The 17,486-nt window shown below is 26.5% G+C and overlaps 6 protein-coding genes across 6 annotated transcripts, besides 1 other annotated feature; 4 read left to right on the forward strand and 2 right to left on the reverse strand.

Annotated features, from left to right (window-relative positions):
- Positions 1-19: 19 nt before the first annotated feature.
- EHI_127410 (protein kinase domain containing protein) lies at positions 20-1,579 on the forward strand (the record flags this gene model as incomplete). Its single annotated transcript, XM_647222.1, has 1 exon — positions 20-1,579. One exon carries the CDS (start codon positions 20-22, stop codon positions 1,577-1,579), a length of 1,560 nt encoding a protein of 519 aa, XP_652314.1.
- Positions 1,580-1,838: 259 nt separating this feature from the next.
- EHI_127420 (cell division control protein CDC24, putative) lies at positions 1,839-4,253 on the forward strand (the record flags this gene model as incomplete). The annotated part of the gene is made up of 4 exons (XM_647223.1): positions 1,839-2,129; positions 2,175-2,427; positions 2,481-4,072; positions 4,140-4,253. 4 exons carry the CDS (start codon positions 1,839-1,841, stop codon positions 4,251-4,253), a joined length of 2,250 nt encoding a protein of 749 aa, XP_652315.1.
- Positions 4,254-4,353: 100 nt separating this feature from the next.
- On the reverse strand, positions 4,354-5,073 carry EHI_127430 (uncharacterized protein; the record flags this gene model as incomplete). The annotated part of the gene is made up of 1 exon (XM_647224.1): positions 4,354-5,073. One exon carries the CDS (start codon positions 5,071-5,073, stop codon positions 4,354-4,356), a length of 720 nt encoding a protein of 239 aa, XP_652316.1.
- A 339-nt stretch (positions 5,074-5,412) lies between these two features.
- EHI_127440 (tyrosine kinase, putative) lies at positions 5,413-10,326 on the forward strand (the record flags this gene model as incomplete). The annotated part of the gene is made up of 1 exon (XM_647225.1): positions 5,413-10,326. One exon carries the CDS (start codon positions 5,413-5,415, stop codon positions 10,324-10,326), a length of 4,914 nt encoding a protein of 1,637 aa, XP_652317.1.
- Positions 10,327-10,513: 187 nt separating this feature from the next.
- On the forward strand, positions 10,514-12,847 carry EHI_127450 (Vacuolar sorting protein VPS9, putative; the record flags this gene model as incomplete). Its single annotated transcript, XM_647226.1, has 1 exon — positions 10,514-12,847. One exon carries the CDS (start codon positions 10,514-10,516, stop codon positions 12,845-12,847), a length of 2,334 nt encoding a protein of 777 aa, XP_652318.1.
- A 55-nt stretch (positions 12,848-12,902) lies between these two features.
- Positions 12,903-13,415, reverse strand: EHI_127460 (uncharacterized protein; the record flags this gene model as incomplete). Its single annotated transcript, XM_647227.1, has 1 exon — positions 12,903-13,415. The coding sequence occupies one exon, from the start codon at positions 13,413-13,415 to the stop codon at positions 12,903-12,905; it is 513 nt and encodes a 170-aa protein (XP_652319.1).
- Positions 13,416-13,624: 209 nt separating this feature from the next.
- Positions 13,625-17,486: a repeat region.

The following is a 17,486-nucleotide window of genomic DNA, read 5'->3' on the forward strand; positions in this document are numbered from 1 at the left end:
AAATCTCATAATAGTTTTAATGGGAAATACTCTTATCAATGTCGGTCATGAACAGGTCCTTGTAGATAGAAAACTAGGACAAGGAGGATTTTCACAAGTTTATCTTGTCCATTCTCAAATAAGTAATAGAGAATATGCAATGAAAGTTATGTATTATGGTGACCAAAATGATTTAAAACGGATTCAACAAGAAATAAATGTACATAAAGCGTTATGTAAAAACGAATTTATTGTACCATTGATTGATAGTGCTATCTATAGTGAACCAGAAAAAAAAGTAGTATTATTGATGGATTATTGTCCTGTTTCTACAATTAATGTATTAGAAAGAACTTATCCAAATCCAATAAAAGAAGAAGCTGTTTTAAGAATGTTTTATCAAATTTGTCATGCTGTTGCTTTTATGCATTCACAAAATCCACCATTGTGTCATAGAGACTTAAAAGTAGAAAATGTATTATTTAAAAATAAAAAGTTCTTATTAACTGATTTCGGTAGTGTTGTACCAGAAAGTAAATTTTATAATCGAACTAAAGGAGATTGTCCTATAATTGATGAGAATATTCAAAAATATACTACATTAGCTTATCGATCACCAGAAATGATTAATCTTTATGACTATAAACCAATTGGAAGAAAGGCTGATGTTTGGGCATTAGGATGTATATTATATAAAATTTGTTACTTCGATACTCCATTTGAAGAATCTCCAATGAGAATTCAATTTTGTAAATACTCTATTCCAAATAATTATTATTCTAAGAAAGTGACTCAATTCTTTGAAAAGATCTTTGTTATTGATCCTTTTGAACGTATTAACACTTTTCAACTTATGGATATGATAGCTAAAGAAGTTAACTTACCAAATCCTTATGCCAACTTAATGGATCAATCTGATCCTGTTGCTTCTAGTGCTCCTTCACCATCTCCAAATCCTGTTCAACCTCAAGAAGAAACGTTGAAACCACAAGTATCAACTTCAAGTTCTGCTGGATTATTCTGGGATAATTTTAAAGACATTCCTACACAATCTGATGATTCTTTAAAACAAAAGCCATCTATTCTTCAACCAAAAACATCTGGGGAAAGTCAAACATCTTCTTCAATAACCCATTCAACTAATTCAGTTAATAATAGCAGTTCAAATATTTCACCATCACTTAACAAGTCAACAGATTTATTTTCCTTTGATGAATATCCAAAGAAGTCATATACCCCAATGACTACTTCAACAGATTTATTCTCATTTAATCAACCAAGTAATACTACTGTTTCTCAATCACCTAAACCATCATCTTCTGCTTCATTATTTGACTTTGGAACACCTTCAACAAAACAAACAACTATTGTTATGACTAGTAATTCATCTAACACACATTCTCCACAACCAAAAAGTCAAGCATTATTTGATTTTGAAAGTGAAAGTCCATTTAATTCAAATTCTCAAAAGAAAGATGATATATTTGCTTCATTAAATACTAGTAAATCAAAAAGTTCATCACCAAATATTCAACAAACAAATGGAGATTTATTTTGGAAAGGAACAAAAGATTCTTTTGATTTTAATGGTCAATGGTAAGTGAATGGTTTGTTTTACTGATTAAATGTTTATTTTAGAATAAAAAGGTATTTAAGGAAAGAGTTAGGATTTTGTTAGTTTATTGAGAAATATCAATAGTAATGAGAGAAGGAGAAAGAATAAAAAATATTAGGAAATAAGAGAAAGTTAATTTGAAATAAAAAAATAAAATTTTTATAGTTCAAGTAAAAAATACTAATCTTCTTTTTCAAAAAACCAAAAAAAGAAACTAAAAAAAAATTTTAAGTTTAGTTGGGAAATGGAAAGTGATGACCAATTCATTCAGTTCATTCAGAAGAAAATGGTGTTAATATCATGGATGGAAACTATTCTTAAAGTACCTATAAATCCTGATTTATGTAATTCACTTAAATCAGGAACAATTTTATGTTATTTAGCAAAAACTATTGATGATGATCTTATTCCAGTTATTCATGACTCTAAACATCCATATAAACAATTAGAAAACTTAAATATGTTTCTTCAAGTATGTAAAGAAATGCACGTTCCATTATTAAGAATTGCAACACACGATGATTTTGTAAAAGGGGTTTGTTAATATTTTATTTATTAGGTTAGTCAATTCATTTAATAGAATATTGTTAGAATAGTTGAATGTGTCTTTCTATTTGCTACAGAATGTTTTAAAATCTATAACATTGAACCATTTCCACAAATTCCTATTGAAGAAGTTAAAAAAAATCTTCCTTCAGGTCAGGAAGCTGAAAATATAAAAGAACAATTAAAATATATTCAAAGAACAGTTATTGGTGGCAAAATTCGAGTTTCTGCCTCAGTGTTTAGAACTACATTACAATTTCTTATGTCAACAACAAAAGGATTTGACAGTTTGTTATATTTTTGTTAAATAATTTTAATAAATATATATTTATCACATTAGTGAATGTATTTGAAGGTACTATTGCTAAGGCACAAGCTTATTTCAGAAGATTTTCTGCAAAAAATGAAATGAATTCATTGAAAAAAAAGAATGCATTTAGAATTAAAGTTACACAAGAAATGGTTAAAACAGAAGATGATTATGTCCATTATCTTAAAGAAGGTATTGATAAATATAGACCAATTATTCAAAGTTTTGTTGAGAATGGTGCATTAAAGAAAGATAGTGTTCAAATAATTTTTAATAATATGGAAGAAATTTATCAATTTAACTCTAAATTTTTAAATGATTTGAAGAAAGCTACTGAAGATATGAAACCAAATAAACCATGGATTAATGTTTATAAAGAACTTGAAGGTGCACTTAGTGTTTATACTCCTTATCTTGTTAATTATTCTGAATCTATCGAACGAGTAGAACAAATTTTATGTATTGAATGTGTCAGAGATGCATTAATGAAAGAAAAAGGGAATGATAAGGATATGTCATCATATTTAATTATGCCAATTCAAAGACTTCCAAGGTATGTTTTATTATTAAATGAATTAAAAAAACATACATGGAATGATCATCCAGATGCAAATAATCTTGTTGAAATGGTTAGTCTTATTAAAAAAGTAACTACTACAATAGATGAAACTAAAACTAAAGCAGACAGTGAAAGAGTTAAACCAAAATTATTTGATAAATTTAAACCAGGAAAATTTGGAGATATAACAAATGAAGAGATATTATATATAACTGACTTTAAATTAAAAGGATGTCCAGTATCAGCTATTCTAACACAAAATTTACTTGCAATATCAAATAAAGAAAATTTAATTAGATTTGTCTTTCCAATATCAAGAATTACTCTTCTTCCTTGTAACTCAAAAAAAGATTCTATTAAAATTAGAGTAAGGACTAAAAGTAAAATAAAATTACAAGGAACTAAACTTGTTCCTGATGGTGGATTAATTAGAATGGTTAATGACCTTAAAAAGTTACAATCTGCTTCAGTTCCTAACTTCCCATTAACGGAAAGTTGTGTAGTTCATAGGACAACAGAATTGCATTCTGGTGATATTGATAGAAGTATTGACCCAGAAGAAGAATTAATGAAAAGAAGAAAAGATAAAGGAGGAAGGATGTCTATTTATTCAAAAAGACCTATTGCATTAACTAATGATCAATTACCATTTAATTCTTCTTTATTAAAAGTTCCTATGGAAAAAAAGAATAGATGTTCTGAAATTCCAACTGATAATATTAAAAGTATTGAAGAATATAAAAATGATAGACAATCAGAGTGTTCAAGAAAGGGATCTGTAAGTGGAACTGATAGTCCTTCTTCATTTAAACCTAAATTAACTATTTCTGTTAACAATAGTAAAGGAGATGCTTCAAAAAGAGATCGTAGATCTTTGTGTGCTGAAATTACATTAAAAGTATCAAAACATGGTGGAAATAATGATTTAACAAAGAATATGTTAAGAGAAAAAAATGTTCAATTAGTAGATGGTAAAAGAACACTTAATTCACTTGGGCTAGAGGTTTATTCTTTTAGAGAATTAGAAAATAAACCAGATGGAATTGCCAAAGATGACTTAGTTGTTTGTTATTTTTAATATTAAATATTAAAATGAAGTCAAATTAAGAAGAAAAACTTAACATTTATAGTTTCATTTGTCAGATGAAGATTTTATCGAATTATTTGATGTTACATTTGATATGTTTAAATCATGGAAACAATGGAAACAGCAAACAGAAAAACAAAAAGCAGGATTATGGTGAAAACTATTTTCTCATTTTAATGTAATTGCAATGAATTTCACTTCATTGAGTCTCTATTTTAAAGCTAAACAAAGAAGTTAAAGATATGTTATTAATAAAATTAATCATCTTCTTCACTCGAGTCTCCCATAAATTGTGCCATTAGTAGAGCTGCTTCCTCTGCTAACTTTCTTCTCTCATTCATATCAGTTGTTTGAGCAGCCCTTCGTTTATAATCTAATAATTTATTTAATGCAGTCTCTAATGTCAAATCTTTTTCATCACTTTGAGTTGTTTCATTAATTGGTTTTGTTAGTTCTTGCTTTGAAGTATTTGGTAGTTGTTGTGGTGGTTGTAATAATAGATCTTCATTATATCTCTGAGGTTGTTGAGAGAAGTTCCATGGGTTATTTGCAATAGCCTCTGCAATTCTGTCTATTCCTTCTGCGTTGTTTTCATCTTCTATTGCTTGTCTGTCAACATATTCAATACCATTATCAATGCACCAATCAAGTAATTTACCATTTCCGATAATCATATTTAATTCTCCAGCATTGTATTGAGTTATTTTTTGATAATTTGGAGTATTTTCTTCGCAGATATATCCTCCCCATTCATCTGTTATTCCTTCTTCTATACTTTGAAGTGGAACTAGTTCAATATCTATAGATCCATATTTATGTGTAATTGTAATTCTTTGTGTTTCATGTTCATTTATTGGCTCATATTCAACATTTTCTTTTTTGTTTAATCTCCCATTGGTTATATGATGTTTTAGTGTATGAACAATTTCTTTAAATTCTTCTGGTTTCAAATTAATCACAGCTACTTTATTACTCATCTCTCTGTTTTTTGTTTTTTAGTTTTTTTCTATTATTTTTATTTTTTTTCATTTTGTGATGAATAACATTTTTATTTGAGTTTTGTTCTTTTCAATAGAACATTTTCAATAATTTTTTTTGCCTGCTATGCCTATTAACGTACTTTTAAAAGATATGGAGAAGATTTTTCAATATTTTTTTTTCTGATTAATAAAACCATTAATGGATTGTATCATTTTTTTGTTGTAATTCATGATTCTGTTTTATTTTTAGACAAAACAGTTTTCGAAAAACGAAGTTCAATAGGAAGTGGCTGTTTTGTGGATTATTTAAGATAAAAAACTAGTTATCTCAATTAAATGTTCATTGGTATTTTACTTTTTGTATTTGGGAATATTTTTTATGCAAGATCAAATGAATGGACTGAGAATAATGGAGTTATTGGTTATTTTCCAATGGGTATTGAACGAAATGGATGGGCGCATGAATATATAAAAATTGGCACTAAAAAGAGTGATGTATTTTATTTTAGAAATGGTTGTTGTACTTTAGAGAATACCATTTTTCAAGATTTTGATACTACTGGGAAGTCTCCAAAATATCTACACTTTGAAGAGCCAACATCAACAATGAAGTCATTTGGATTAAGAACTATACATTCTGAAGGATTGTTATTTCTATTTATGAAAGTTATTCCAGATAACTTTGTATTAACATTTGGTTGTTTTGGTATAGATGGATGTAGAACGAAAGTTGCTGATTCATCAAAACCAAATATTCATATTTATAATTCTAATATTAATATCTATTCTGATATAAATCAGAAATTTTATTTTATTATTGAAACAGATTCTACTACAAGATACATTATGATTGATGGAGATTCAGCTCAAACATTAACATTTGACTTTAGTTCTTCTTCTCAAAGTAATCTTCCAAAATATTTATTCACTGGTCATAACATTGATTCAGTGATAACATCATCTTATTCTATTTCTAATGTTTGTAATAGAGATGGAAATGGTAGATATGTTATTTATGATTTAATTGAACCATTATCTGATTGTAATTGTTCACTAACAACTTCAACACCAAATATTTCAGTTTTATCAAATTGGAATTATCCTGATTGTGTTAAAAATTCTTCAATGTATGATTTAAATCTTCCAAATTTTGAAACTATTCAATTAAAAGATTTAAATCAATGGAATTCAATTATTTTTGAAACAAAAACAAAGGTTATTGATATAAGTTCTATTGGTGAATTAATTGTAAAAACTCTTGTACTATCTTCTTCAAATGAAATTACATTTAATGGTATTGTTATTGTTTCTTCTTTAACTGTGATTTCACCTTCATATTGTATATTTAATGATATTCAAATAAATAATGAAATAGATATTTCATCTATTCATTCACAAGAGGTAATTTTATTTAAAAGAATAATAAATCATTTTGAGTCACAGTTTTTGCTTAATAATGTAATGACTTGTGGAAATAGATTTGTTCCAAAAGGTTCATTTTTTATGTGTCAATGTATTTTTGATGGATCAAATTATATAGATTCAACACTAAAACAGTTTAATGATTGTTATAATTATAAATTATATCCTAGTAATACTTTAAATTTAAGAATTAATTTCAATTTATATGAAATCCAATCAAATGAATATTGGAATAATGTGACAATAGAACAAAATACTTATTTCAACACAAATAATAAAATTCTTTCAATTAAATTTTGTTCATTTAATGGATATAATATTTTTATTAATGGTTCTTTGTTTTGTGAGACATTACAAGTAGATTCTCAAACTAGAATTAAGGTAAATGGAAATTTTGAAATAGAACAATTTATAAGTAAAAATGATTTTTTTAATATTAAATCAGAAAGTGTTATTTTGTTAAATGAGAATAGTTCTTTACACTTTCCAACAATATATTCAGTACAGACATGTGTTAACTTTGCTGTATCTCCAACTCCATTTAAATTGATTAATTCTTCATTCTTAAATAATAGAATGATTTCTTTATCTTCTAATAAACTAGTTCGTATATGTCCAGTAATACAATTGGATATTAGTGTTTATTGTACTTTAGTTTCTGGTTCACTATCAAATGGAAATTATAAAGAAGTATATTGTCCTTGTTATTCTTCAAATTGTGTTGTTCAAATATTACCTTCAATATCTTTTTTAGATATTGATCATTCATTTGAAGGGATAGTACATATTAACGATAGTCATTTGGTTATTAAACCAGATGATTTTGATTTTTCACTTAGAATTACTGCAAATTATTCCTTTGTTTACTTTCCTTCACAAACAAATAACATAAATGTTCTTTTTAAAAATTCGTTTGATAGTGTTGTTACATCTGAACAACCATTTAACCTAAGAAATGAAATAACTCATTCAACAAAAATAATAACATCATATTGTTCTTCATATTATATAATGAACAATGAAGTAACATGTTTGGTTTGTGATGGAATTATTCTTAATGGAACTTGTGTTAATTATGAAGTAATTGATGTTCCATATTGTACAAAGAAAAGTAAATATACTTGTGATGAATGCAGAGAACATTATGAATTTATTAATGGTATATGTTCTTTATGTCCTACCAACTGTCGTCGATGTATAAATAATAAATGTATATTATGTGATGATTATTATCAAATTAACAGCTATGGAAGATGTCAGAAAAATGAAGAGTTAAAAGTAGTGTCGAACAAAGTAATATCATGTTCTGAAGGTTTTTATTCAGATGGAACACAATGTATGTCTTGTGAAGAGAATTGCATCCAATGTACATCAAAAAAGTGTATTATTTGTGAAGATGATTATATTAATATTAATGGTAGTTGTATTAAGAAAACAAATAGTGAAACTGTTGTTACAACAAAATCAATTATTTCATGTTCTAATGGATATTTTTTCGAAAATGGTCGATGTCTTTTATGTTCATCCAAATTTCATGGATGTTCAACGTGTTCTTCTCAAGAGTGTTATAGTTGTTTTAATTCTAGTGAAATTGTTACAACTAGTAAATCATGTTCATATGTTGATTGTGTGTCAAGTCATAGCCATTTTATTTCTTGTATTGATAAAGCAAAATATTTTGATGGAAGTGACTGTATTTATTGTAATGAAAATTGCAAATATTGTGTTAACAACAAATGTGTTGAATGTTTTTCTGGTTATATTTTAAATTCTTTAGGTCAATGTATCAACAAAGAAAATGTTACTAATTGTGCACAATATGTTTATGGAATTTGTGTAAAATGTACTAATAAAATGTATGTCTCAAACTATGAATGTAAGACTTGTCCTGAACATTGTTTAGATTGTTTAAATTCAGAGTATTGCTTTAAATGTGAGAATGGATATACTGCTATTAATGGGTTGTGTGCTTTATCTTCTTTAGTTATACAAAATTGTCAATTTTTATTTTCTAATAACGAAGGATGTGCTGTATGTATGAAAGGATATTACAGATCATCTTCATTATGTAAAAAATGTAAAAGCCATTGTTCATCATGTCAAACAGACTTGCAATGCTTAGAGTGTAATGAAAATTATTATATTTCGATGAATGGGTCATGTCTTTCTTATGAGTTATTAAAAAATTGTAAATTAAAGACTTCCACTGGGTGTGAAGAATGTGATACTGGTTATACTTTAAAAAATAAAGAATGTATTCATTGTTCTTATATTTATGAAGGGTGCTCTGAATGTAATTCTTATCAATGCACTTCATGTATTGATGGAATATTAAAAAATTATCAATGCTTACCATTATCACAAATAAGTCATTGTATTTCAGTTGAAAAAAGTATTTGTTCACAATGTAGTTTCTGGTATCAACCTAGCAATGATGGGATGTATTGTCAAAGATCTCCTGTATGGTGGGTAATTATATTAGTCATACTGGTGATTCTCTCAATAACTATTATTATTTTAATAATTATTGGATGGTGCAGTAGAACATATTATAGATATAAAATACAAAAACAATATGAAAAAGAAAATAGTTTCTTTAATATAAGCTATTGTAATATTGTATTTATGTCATTACCTTACAATAACCAAATAATGGTAAATAAAAGTATAATAAAATTTAAAGAAGAAAATGATAATGATTTTCCTGAGCTGAGTGTTGGAAAAGAAATAAGAGAAATTCTTTGTATTGCAAATTCAACTAAAGAAACAATTAAAGTTCAATTAACAACCAAAGAAGAAAATAACAGATATTTATTAAGAACTAATCCTCAAATAGTTACTATTCCAAAAGGAAAAGGATGTGAATTTGATGTATTTGTTACACCATTATGTTCCTGTACTGTTGAAGATCATATGGTTATTACTTCTAAAAATATTCGTACAAAAATTGAACAAACCTGTACTATTCAAATATCATTCAAAACGAAATTATCAACAAGATTAGACTATACAGAGTTTAAAGAAATAAAGAAAAAAGGAGAAGGTTCATTTGGTATTGTTTATGAAGGAATATTTAGAGGAAGGAAAGTTGCAATAAAAAAAATGAAGAATTTAGAAGATAATGAAGAAGTTATGGAGGAATTTGAGAAAGAAGTTTCTATGTTAGATAAATTTAGATGTGATTATATTATTAATTTCTTTGGAGCATGTTGTTTAAAAGACCATATTTGTATAGTTACAGAATATGCAGAGTATGGATCAATTAGAGAACTTATTGTAAAGAAGAAAGAAAGCATTCCAAAATTATCAATCCGTTTAAGATTTCTTCTTGATGCTGCTAAAGGAATTCAATATCTTCATAATAATAATATATTACATCGTGACATTAAACCAGATAATATTTTAGTAATGTCTTTTGATGAAGAGAATACTGTAATGACTAAACTAACAGATTTTGGAAGTTCAAGAAATATTAATATGTTAATGACTAATATGACGTTTACCAAAGGAATTGGAACACCAATATATATGGCACCAGAAGTTCTTAATCAAGAAAAATATAAAAAGGAAGCTGATATATATTCATTTGCAATTACTATGTATGAAGTTGGTCAATGGAATGACCCATTTCCAAAAAATGATGAAAGATTTGGTTTTCCATGGAAAATAGCAGAATTTATTACATCAGGAAAAAGATTAGAACAACCACCTATAATTCCAGAAAGTCTTTATACAATAATAACTCATTCATGGACACAAAATCCAAAACAAAGGCTCTTAATATCTTCAATAATTAATTCATTAAAAACAATTATAAACACACAATAAAATATCTCTAACTTAAAAAAAATGTATATATTTGTAACAAGAATTTTCATTTACTATAAAATGATAAAATCTTTTGAAAAAAGAAGAAGAAAAATCCATCGTATTGAAATTATTAAAAATTCAACTTTTCTTATTTTTCGTTAAAATTTCTTTATTAAAAACTTATTAATCAAAAAAATTTCTATCCATGCAACAAGACCCTCTTGTAATAACTAATCATATTCAATCAGAGGGGACTAGTGATATTACTAATAGTGAGATATCACAAACTATTCAATTTAATGAAATACCAAAAATTTCTTCATTTCACTCTGAAGAAAATGAAATTAATAATTCTTCTAATCAAGTTCAACGAAGTGACATCGTTTCAATAGAAAATAAAAAATATATTCCTCCTAAACCTGAAAAAGCACCTCCTTCTCCAGGAAAAAAAACAATTCATAAAAGTAATTCCATTGAAAAAAAAAGATTGTCAGAAGGATATGACTCATGCTTATTGATTAAAGATATATCACATCCAATAACACCTCCTCCAAAACCTAAATATTCTCTTGGAGATAAACCATTGTATGAAGCACCAAAATATAAAAAGAAATTAACTGTTATAGACAAACAAACACGTATTAATCGAAGGAAAATTCAATCACAGTCATTCATTTTTGTTAAAGGTGTCCCATTAAACTTTGAAAGATACTCACAAGTTAAAGAAGAAAATAATACCAGTCAAATTCAACAAAAATCTTTTACTTCAGAAAATATTCCTACTGTCACTATTGAAAATATTCCTTCAAGTGAAGTTTTAAGTGAATTACAAAATAATTCTATTCAAATAGAACATGTTAACAAAATTGAATATCATAACTCATTATTAGTTATTACTCATCCAATATTTCGATCATTAATAACAACTAATATTTCTATTTTACAAGACGCTCTTAAATTAAATGCAATATTAATATTACCACCAGTATATTGTATCAATGATATTGACTTGACAAAAGATTTCTTCTATTCTCATTTTATTTTACTTGATAAAGAATCATTACACTTTATAACTTTAACTCAAATACCAGGAATTATTTCTGATTCTAGTTTAAGAATTTTTATGAGTGACGTTAAAGATTTTAATGGAACAGACTTTGAACGATTTGATGAGGCTATTGAAACAGTAAAAGATATATCTAAAACAAGTGCTCCTATATTCTCAACAAATATCATTGGTGTTGAGGCTTATATTGGAAAAGAAACAAACCAATCTCAATTAAATATTTTATTAACAAAATCACCAATCTATCAACATGGATGTAGTTGGGCATGGAAATTAATGGATGGAAATGCACCATTATCTTTTAATGAATATACTATTGAATTATCATTAGATGAAAGTGTTGAAACAATTAAAAATTCAATTCCTGGATTTATTGATCAACAACGAATTGACAAAATGATGTTAAATGATAAGTTTCAACCAAAATTTGTATCACCACTAGATGATGAACGAAGAAAAGAATTAAATAATAATAATGAAATACAAAAGAAGATATATCAAAAAATTCTTAAAATAAAAGAAGTTTCAATCCAAATTGACCAATTTGTAGTTGGCTTTGGAGAAATGGTTAAAGGAATGAATTTAGATGAACGAAAAGAAGTTATTGAGAAGTTTATAAAAGAAATGATTATTACATTAAAAAGATTAAAAATTGGAATTGGTGAAGATAAACAATACTTCACTGTTCTTCAAAGACTATTATATACTAGGGTATTTAAATATATTTGGCCACCAAGTATTAATACAATTGAAAAAATGAATCTTAAAGAAGTTGAAGAAGATCATCTTATAATGAATAAAGTTATAGAACATCAATTTATTACACCAGAGTTATTAGATGTTGATTTTGATGAAAATAAGAGTGTGGAACCTCTAAGTTATGCTATAAATTGTTTAAAACAAATAGATTCTGTTAGAACTGCTCAAGATAAATTAGCATATATTTATATTTCATTACGTATTGTTGAAATGACAATAATTTTTGTCACGGGGAATGTAAGTGGAGATAGTTTTGTTCCTATTGTTATTTATACTTTATTAAAAGCAAATTTACCTCATCTAAGTTCAACAGTAAAATACGTTATGACTTTTGCTGAAACTACTAGAGGAGCTCATTCATGTTATTTCTGTAATTTTGTGGCTGCAGTGTCTTTTATTACTCAAATGAATGAAAACTCATTACATTTTGAAGAAAATGGGGTTTACCAACAATTTATCCAGCAAACAAAAGACTCTTATCAATATTCAATTAAACAACGTTGTCCAACTATTCTTCCAGCTCATTTACTTACTTTATTTGATGTAACAAAAACAGAAGAACCACAAAAACAACTTTATCATATGTTACAATCATCTTCTGATAATTTCCCACGAGAAGAAATCCCTACACTCCTTTCTGTATTAAAATCTTTGTATGAAGAAAATAAACGTTTAAAACAACAAGTAAATAAAATAAAACAAACACAAAATTAATTAAAATGTTCTTTGAATTTTCGTTTTTCCAATTAAATTAATAATATAAACAAAATCAAGCAAACATTTGCTCTAAATGATAATTCCATACAGCTGGAGATTGTGAACGTTTAAAACTTCTATCAGGAGAAGCAACAACAAATTTAGAATTAAAATAATTATTACATCCTGATATAAACAAACAATTCACCAAAAATTGTTGTAATGAATTTAAAGTATTTTTATTACTTGAATTACATGTCTGAATTACTAAAGTACATTCAGCAATAATCATACTAACATATTTTCCTCGCTCACATCTTGGGGATATATAAGGTTTTAACAACTCATCAAATACATCTTCTCGTGCTGCCATACATGCATCCCTAAATTCTGTAAAGAAACAAGGATCACATACTGTAAAAGACTGAACTATTTTGTGTGTGATTTTTTCTTTTAATACTCCATATGAATAAAATTCTAATACCCGTTGACTTTTTCCAAAAGAAGAAGAAAGTGAAACAGGCAAAAGGTTATGAGAAAGAACTTGTTTCATTATTCTATGAAAATGAGCAGATTGTATTGTCATACTAATTTAACTAATTACATTCTTTTAAAGATCCTTTTATAATTCAAACTATTTCATCTCACTAAAACAATCTTGAGGTTTGTTTAACGAAAAGTCAACAAGAGCATTCTTTTTTTAGTAGTTTAAACGTGGCAAAGTCAACTTTTTTCTTTATATATATTAAAATAGAAACAAATGACGGGAAATAGAAAAATTCATTAAAGAATAATAATTAAATTAAGGTTTAATAACTTTCAACTTATTGTTCAGGTGAGAATTTCTTCCCTTCCTTCACTCTCCTGAGAGTCTTCTTCTGGCATTTCTACATCTCTGTATTCTCCAGAATGATCTCCACAATATCTCATAATATCTTTCATATTTATTATTACGTTCTCTCTTGTCATTATTTCCCTTGATATTTCTATCCCTTCTGCTTTTAATAATATAACTGATTCTTTGTTTATTAATCAACTCACTGTTATTACTACTGGTATAACTATTACTCTCACTAATCTTTCTATCTTTCTTATATGTTCGTGTAGTTTTGAATACACATTAATCTTATCTGTAAATGCTTTACTTATGTTTTTATCTCTTACTATTCTCATATCTATAATCATTGCTTTTTTCTTATTTAAGTCTCTGACATAAATGTCTATTCTTTTATGAATTTGTCTTCTGTTTACTACTTCTTGATTCTAAACTATAAGTATTTTATCTTTCTCTATTCTTCTTTCGTTCTTTCCTAATTCTTCTTTCCTTATTATTAATTTTTTGTATTTTCTTCTTCTCTCTTCTTCATCTTTTCTTTGTTTTCATATAATTTGTATTTAATCTTTAATCTCCTCCATATATATTCTCATATTCTATCATGTTTATTCATTTGTGTTTTCTTAGTAACTATACAGTTCAAAAGAATATGATTTATTGTTGCTATCTTATTACACATTGGACACATTGCATATCTCATGTCATGTTTCATTAATGCTTTCATTACTCCTACATTTGTTGCTTTCTCTTCCATCTTCTTTATTTGTATATATGCTTTTCTTATAACATTAATTCCTTTCCATACTTTAATTGTTTTATTTTACTCAGTCATTTTATCCTCAAATACTCTCAATACTTCACTACTTACTTTCTTGTTTCTCCATTTATTGATATATTCTTCTTGAAACTTTTCTCTCACATACTTAATTATTCTGTTTTTATCCCGTTTTCCTCTTTCTTCTTCTACTATTTTTCTAAATTCTTCTTTGTTTATTCTTTTTCCACATGCTTTATACAATCTATTCCACATTCCATTCTTCTTTTCATTTATTCGTATCATGTCTCATATTCTATCTCCTCTTTTCCATGTGTAATACAAAATAGTTCTTATTAATTCAATTGCATATTCATCTCTAATGCTTTTCAATCCATCTCCCATTTTATTTCTGTTTACTTATAATCTGCTACTACACATTCATGCTCCAATAATCTTTCCTTCTTTCATTTCTCTCCTTATTATTTTATCTATTTCTATCAGCTTCATAATTGGTTATTTAACTACAAATGCACTATATGTGAACTTATGAATTATTTCTGTATTAATTCAGTTAATATAATTCATACTACTGTCATTCCCTTTATTGTTTTCTTTTATTCCTTCTTCTACACTTTTACTTATTCTTTCTATGCATCCCAAATCATAATTTCTTGTGAATTGATAAACAACTAAATACTTATATGGATGTTCTGAGTCTACTATTGGAATGTCTTTCATATTATCTTGTATTTCTATATTTCTTTTCTTCATTACTCCACTTTTATTTACATTAACTTCCATTCCTATTGCTTCTATTGCTTCTATTATATTTTATGCACTATTTCCATTCCTTTCTTTGTTTCATTTGTTACTTTAATATCATCCATGTACGGTACGTGTGTCACTTTTATTCATTTCTCATTTATTTTATCAATAACATCAGAAATGATATTCATTTGTAATATGAATAAGAGTGGAGAAATGGAATCTCCTTGTAATATACCATTCTTTATTTTAACTTCTCTTATTTCTTCTTTATATCTATATCCTATTCTTATTCTCCATCTACTACTCATACTCTTTATTAATTCAGTTATTTGAAATGGTATTTTGAAGTATCTTAATACATTTTCTAACCATTCATGATTAACTGTATCATATGCTTTTTTTAATGTCATAGAATGATTCTAAATATCTTTTCTTCTGTACTTCTCTTTCATTTCTTTCTAATAAACTTATGATATTTCTTTTGCTACTAGACTTCTTTTCTTATTCCTATATTGACTCTTATTAATTTGGTATTTCTATTCATTATTTGCTAGTTGTTCTTCTATCTTTCTATTTATGATTGAAGTAAAGATTTTCATTATTACATTAAGACATGTTATTGGTCTATAATTCTCTGCTTTTTGATATCTCCTCCTTTGTGTATTAGAATAGTTCTTCCTGTTATTATTTCTATTGGGATGTTTTCTGGAGTGTCTAACCATTCATTAAACACTATAATTAATCTGTCTCTAACACTCTCTAATCTTTTCCAGTAATATCCCTGAATATTGTCAATCCCTGGTGCTTTCCATGATGGTATTCTTGTTATCACATTCTCTATGTTTTCTTTTGTGATTATTATTCTTTTCAAATTCCTTCTATTACTCTCTTCAATTATCTCTTTTATTCTTTCATTCTCTTTCTTTATTCTTTTTCCTCTGTTATATATCTTATTCAAAAACTCTTTTGTGTCTTCTTCACTTGGTTGTTCTTCTCTTCCTATTTCCTTTCTTATTTCTTTTTTTCCAGTAGTACTCATGATTTTGTTTCTGTAGATTCTTGTTCTTTCACTTTTGTTTAAGTCTACTTCTTTTTCCTCATTTCTTTTAAATATTCTAATTGTTTTATTTCTTCATTTACTTCTCCCCTTATCTTTTCTTCTATCATTCTTCTTATTCTTAATATCCTTCTTAATTTTTTATAGTTTCCTCTTATTAGCATGTCTTTTAGTTTATTTATCTTCCTTTGTATTACTACTTCATATTCTTTCTTAATTCCTATGAATTTGTTTTCTAAATACTTCTTTATTATGTATGTTATTCTGTAAACGTCTTCTTGTATCTCTCTAATACCTCCTTCTTTCCATTCACATTTTTCATCAATATATCTTATTATCTCTTCATATACTTCTTTATTGAAATAATATCCAATGTATATACACTCTTTGATTTCTTTTCTTTTACTTTTCTTTATTAACTCTTATATGTATTCTACATCAATCTCTTTTTTCTTTTTCTTTCTATTAATCTCTCTAATCTTTTCATTTTCTATATTATCTTCTTCTTTAATCACTTCTTCTGCTTTCTTATTAATGTATTCTATGTTTTCTTTTTTAATCCCTTTACTTCTTTTAACTATTTTTATATATTCTTCGATTGTAATATCAATATTATATTCTTCTAATATTCTTTTTATTTCTTCTTTTCTTAATTTCATTTTTATTTTAATATTCATTATATTAATTCCATAACAGACATATTCTTTCTTCCTTACTTCTGTTTCTTCTCTTCTCCTTGCTTCACTTCTTCTTCTTTCTTCTCTTGTTCTTCTTCTATTATGATCATCTTCTTCTGTTCTTTCCATATTATATTCATCTTTTCTGTCACTGATGATGCTCGTCGTATAATTGTCCCTTGTTCTGTCTCTTTCATCCTTATTCTTTTCTTCTTCTGTCTTTGAAAATTTCTTTCTTCATCATCATCTTCTTCTTGTTCTTTAAGTAATTCTTCTACGTCTATTCCTCTTTTTTCTATTCCATTTATTAGTAATTGTGTTTTCATTCATTCATTACTTTGCTTTCTATCACACTTTTATCAATTTGTCTTTGTAAGTATTTGTTTCTCTATTCCTTTCTTCTCTTCTACCTTTTTCTTCATTTCTTCTTTTTCGTTGCTTTTCCTTCTTTCTTCTTTTTCTATGTTTTCTTTTCATTCTTCTTCTATTATCTTGTCTTTTTCTTCTATTTCCATTGGTATTTCTTCTTCTTTTACCTCTGTTGTTATCTCTAACTTCTCTTT

The sequence above is a fragment of the Entamoeba histolytica genome, genomic scaffold (assembly GCF_000208925.1).
Source record: "Entamoeba histolytica HM-1:IMSS scf_1104750518239 genomic scaffold, whole genome shotgun sequence".
Lineage (NCBI taxonomy): Eukaryota > Evosea > Mastigamoebida > Endamoebidae > Entamoeba > Entamoeba histolytica.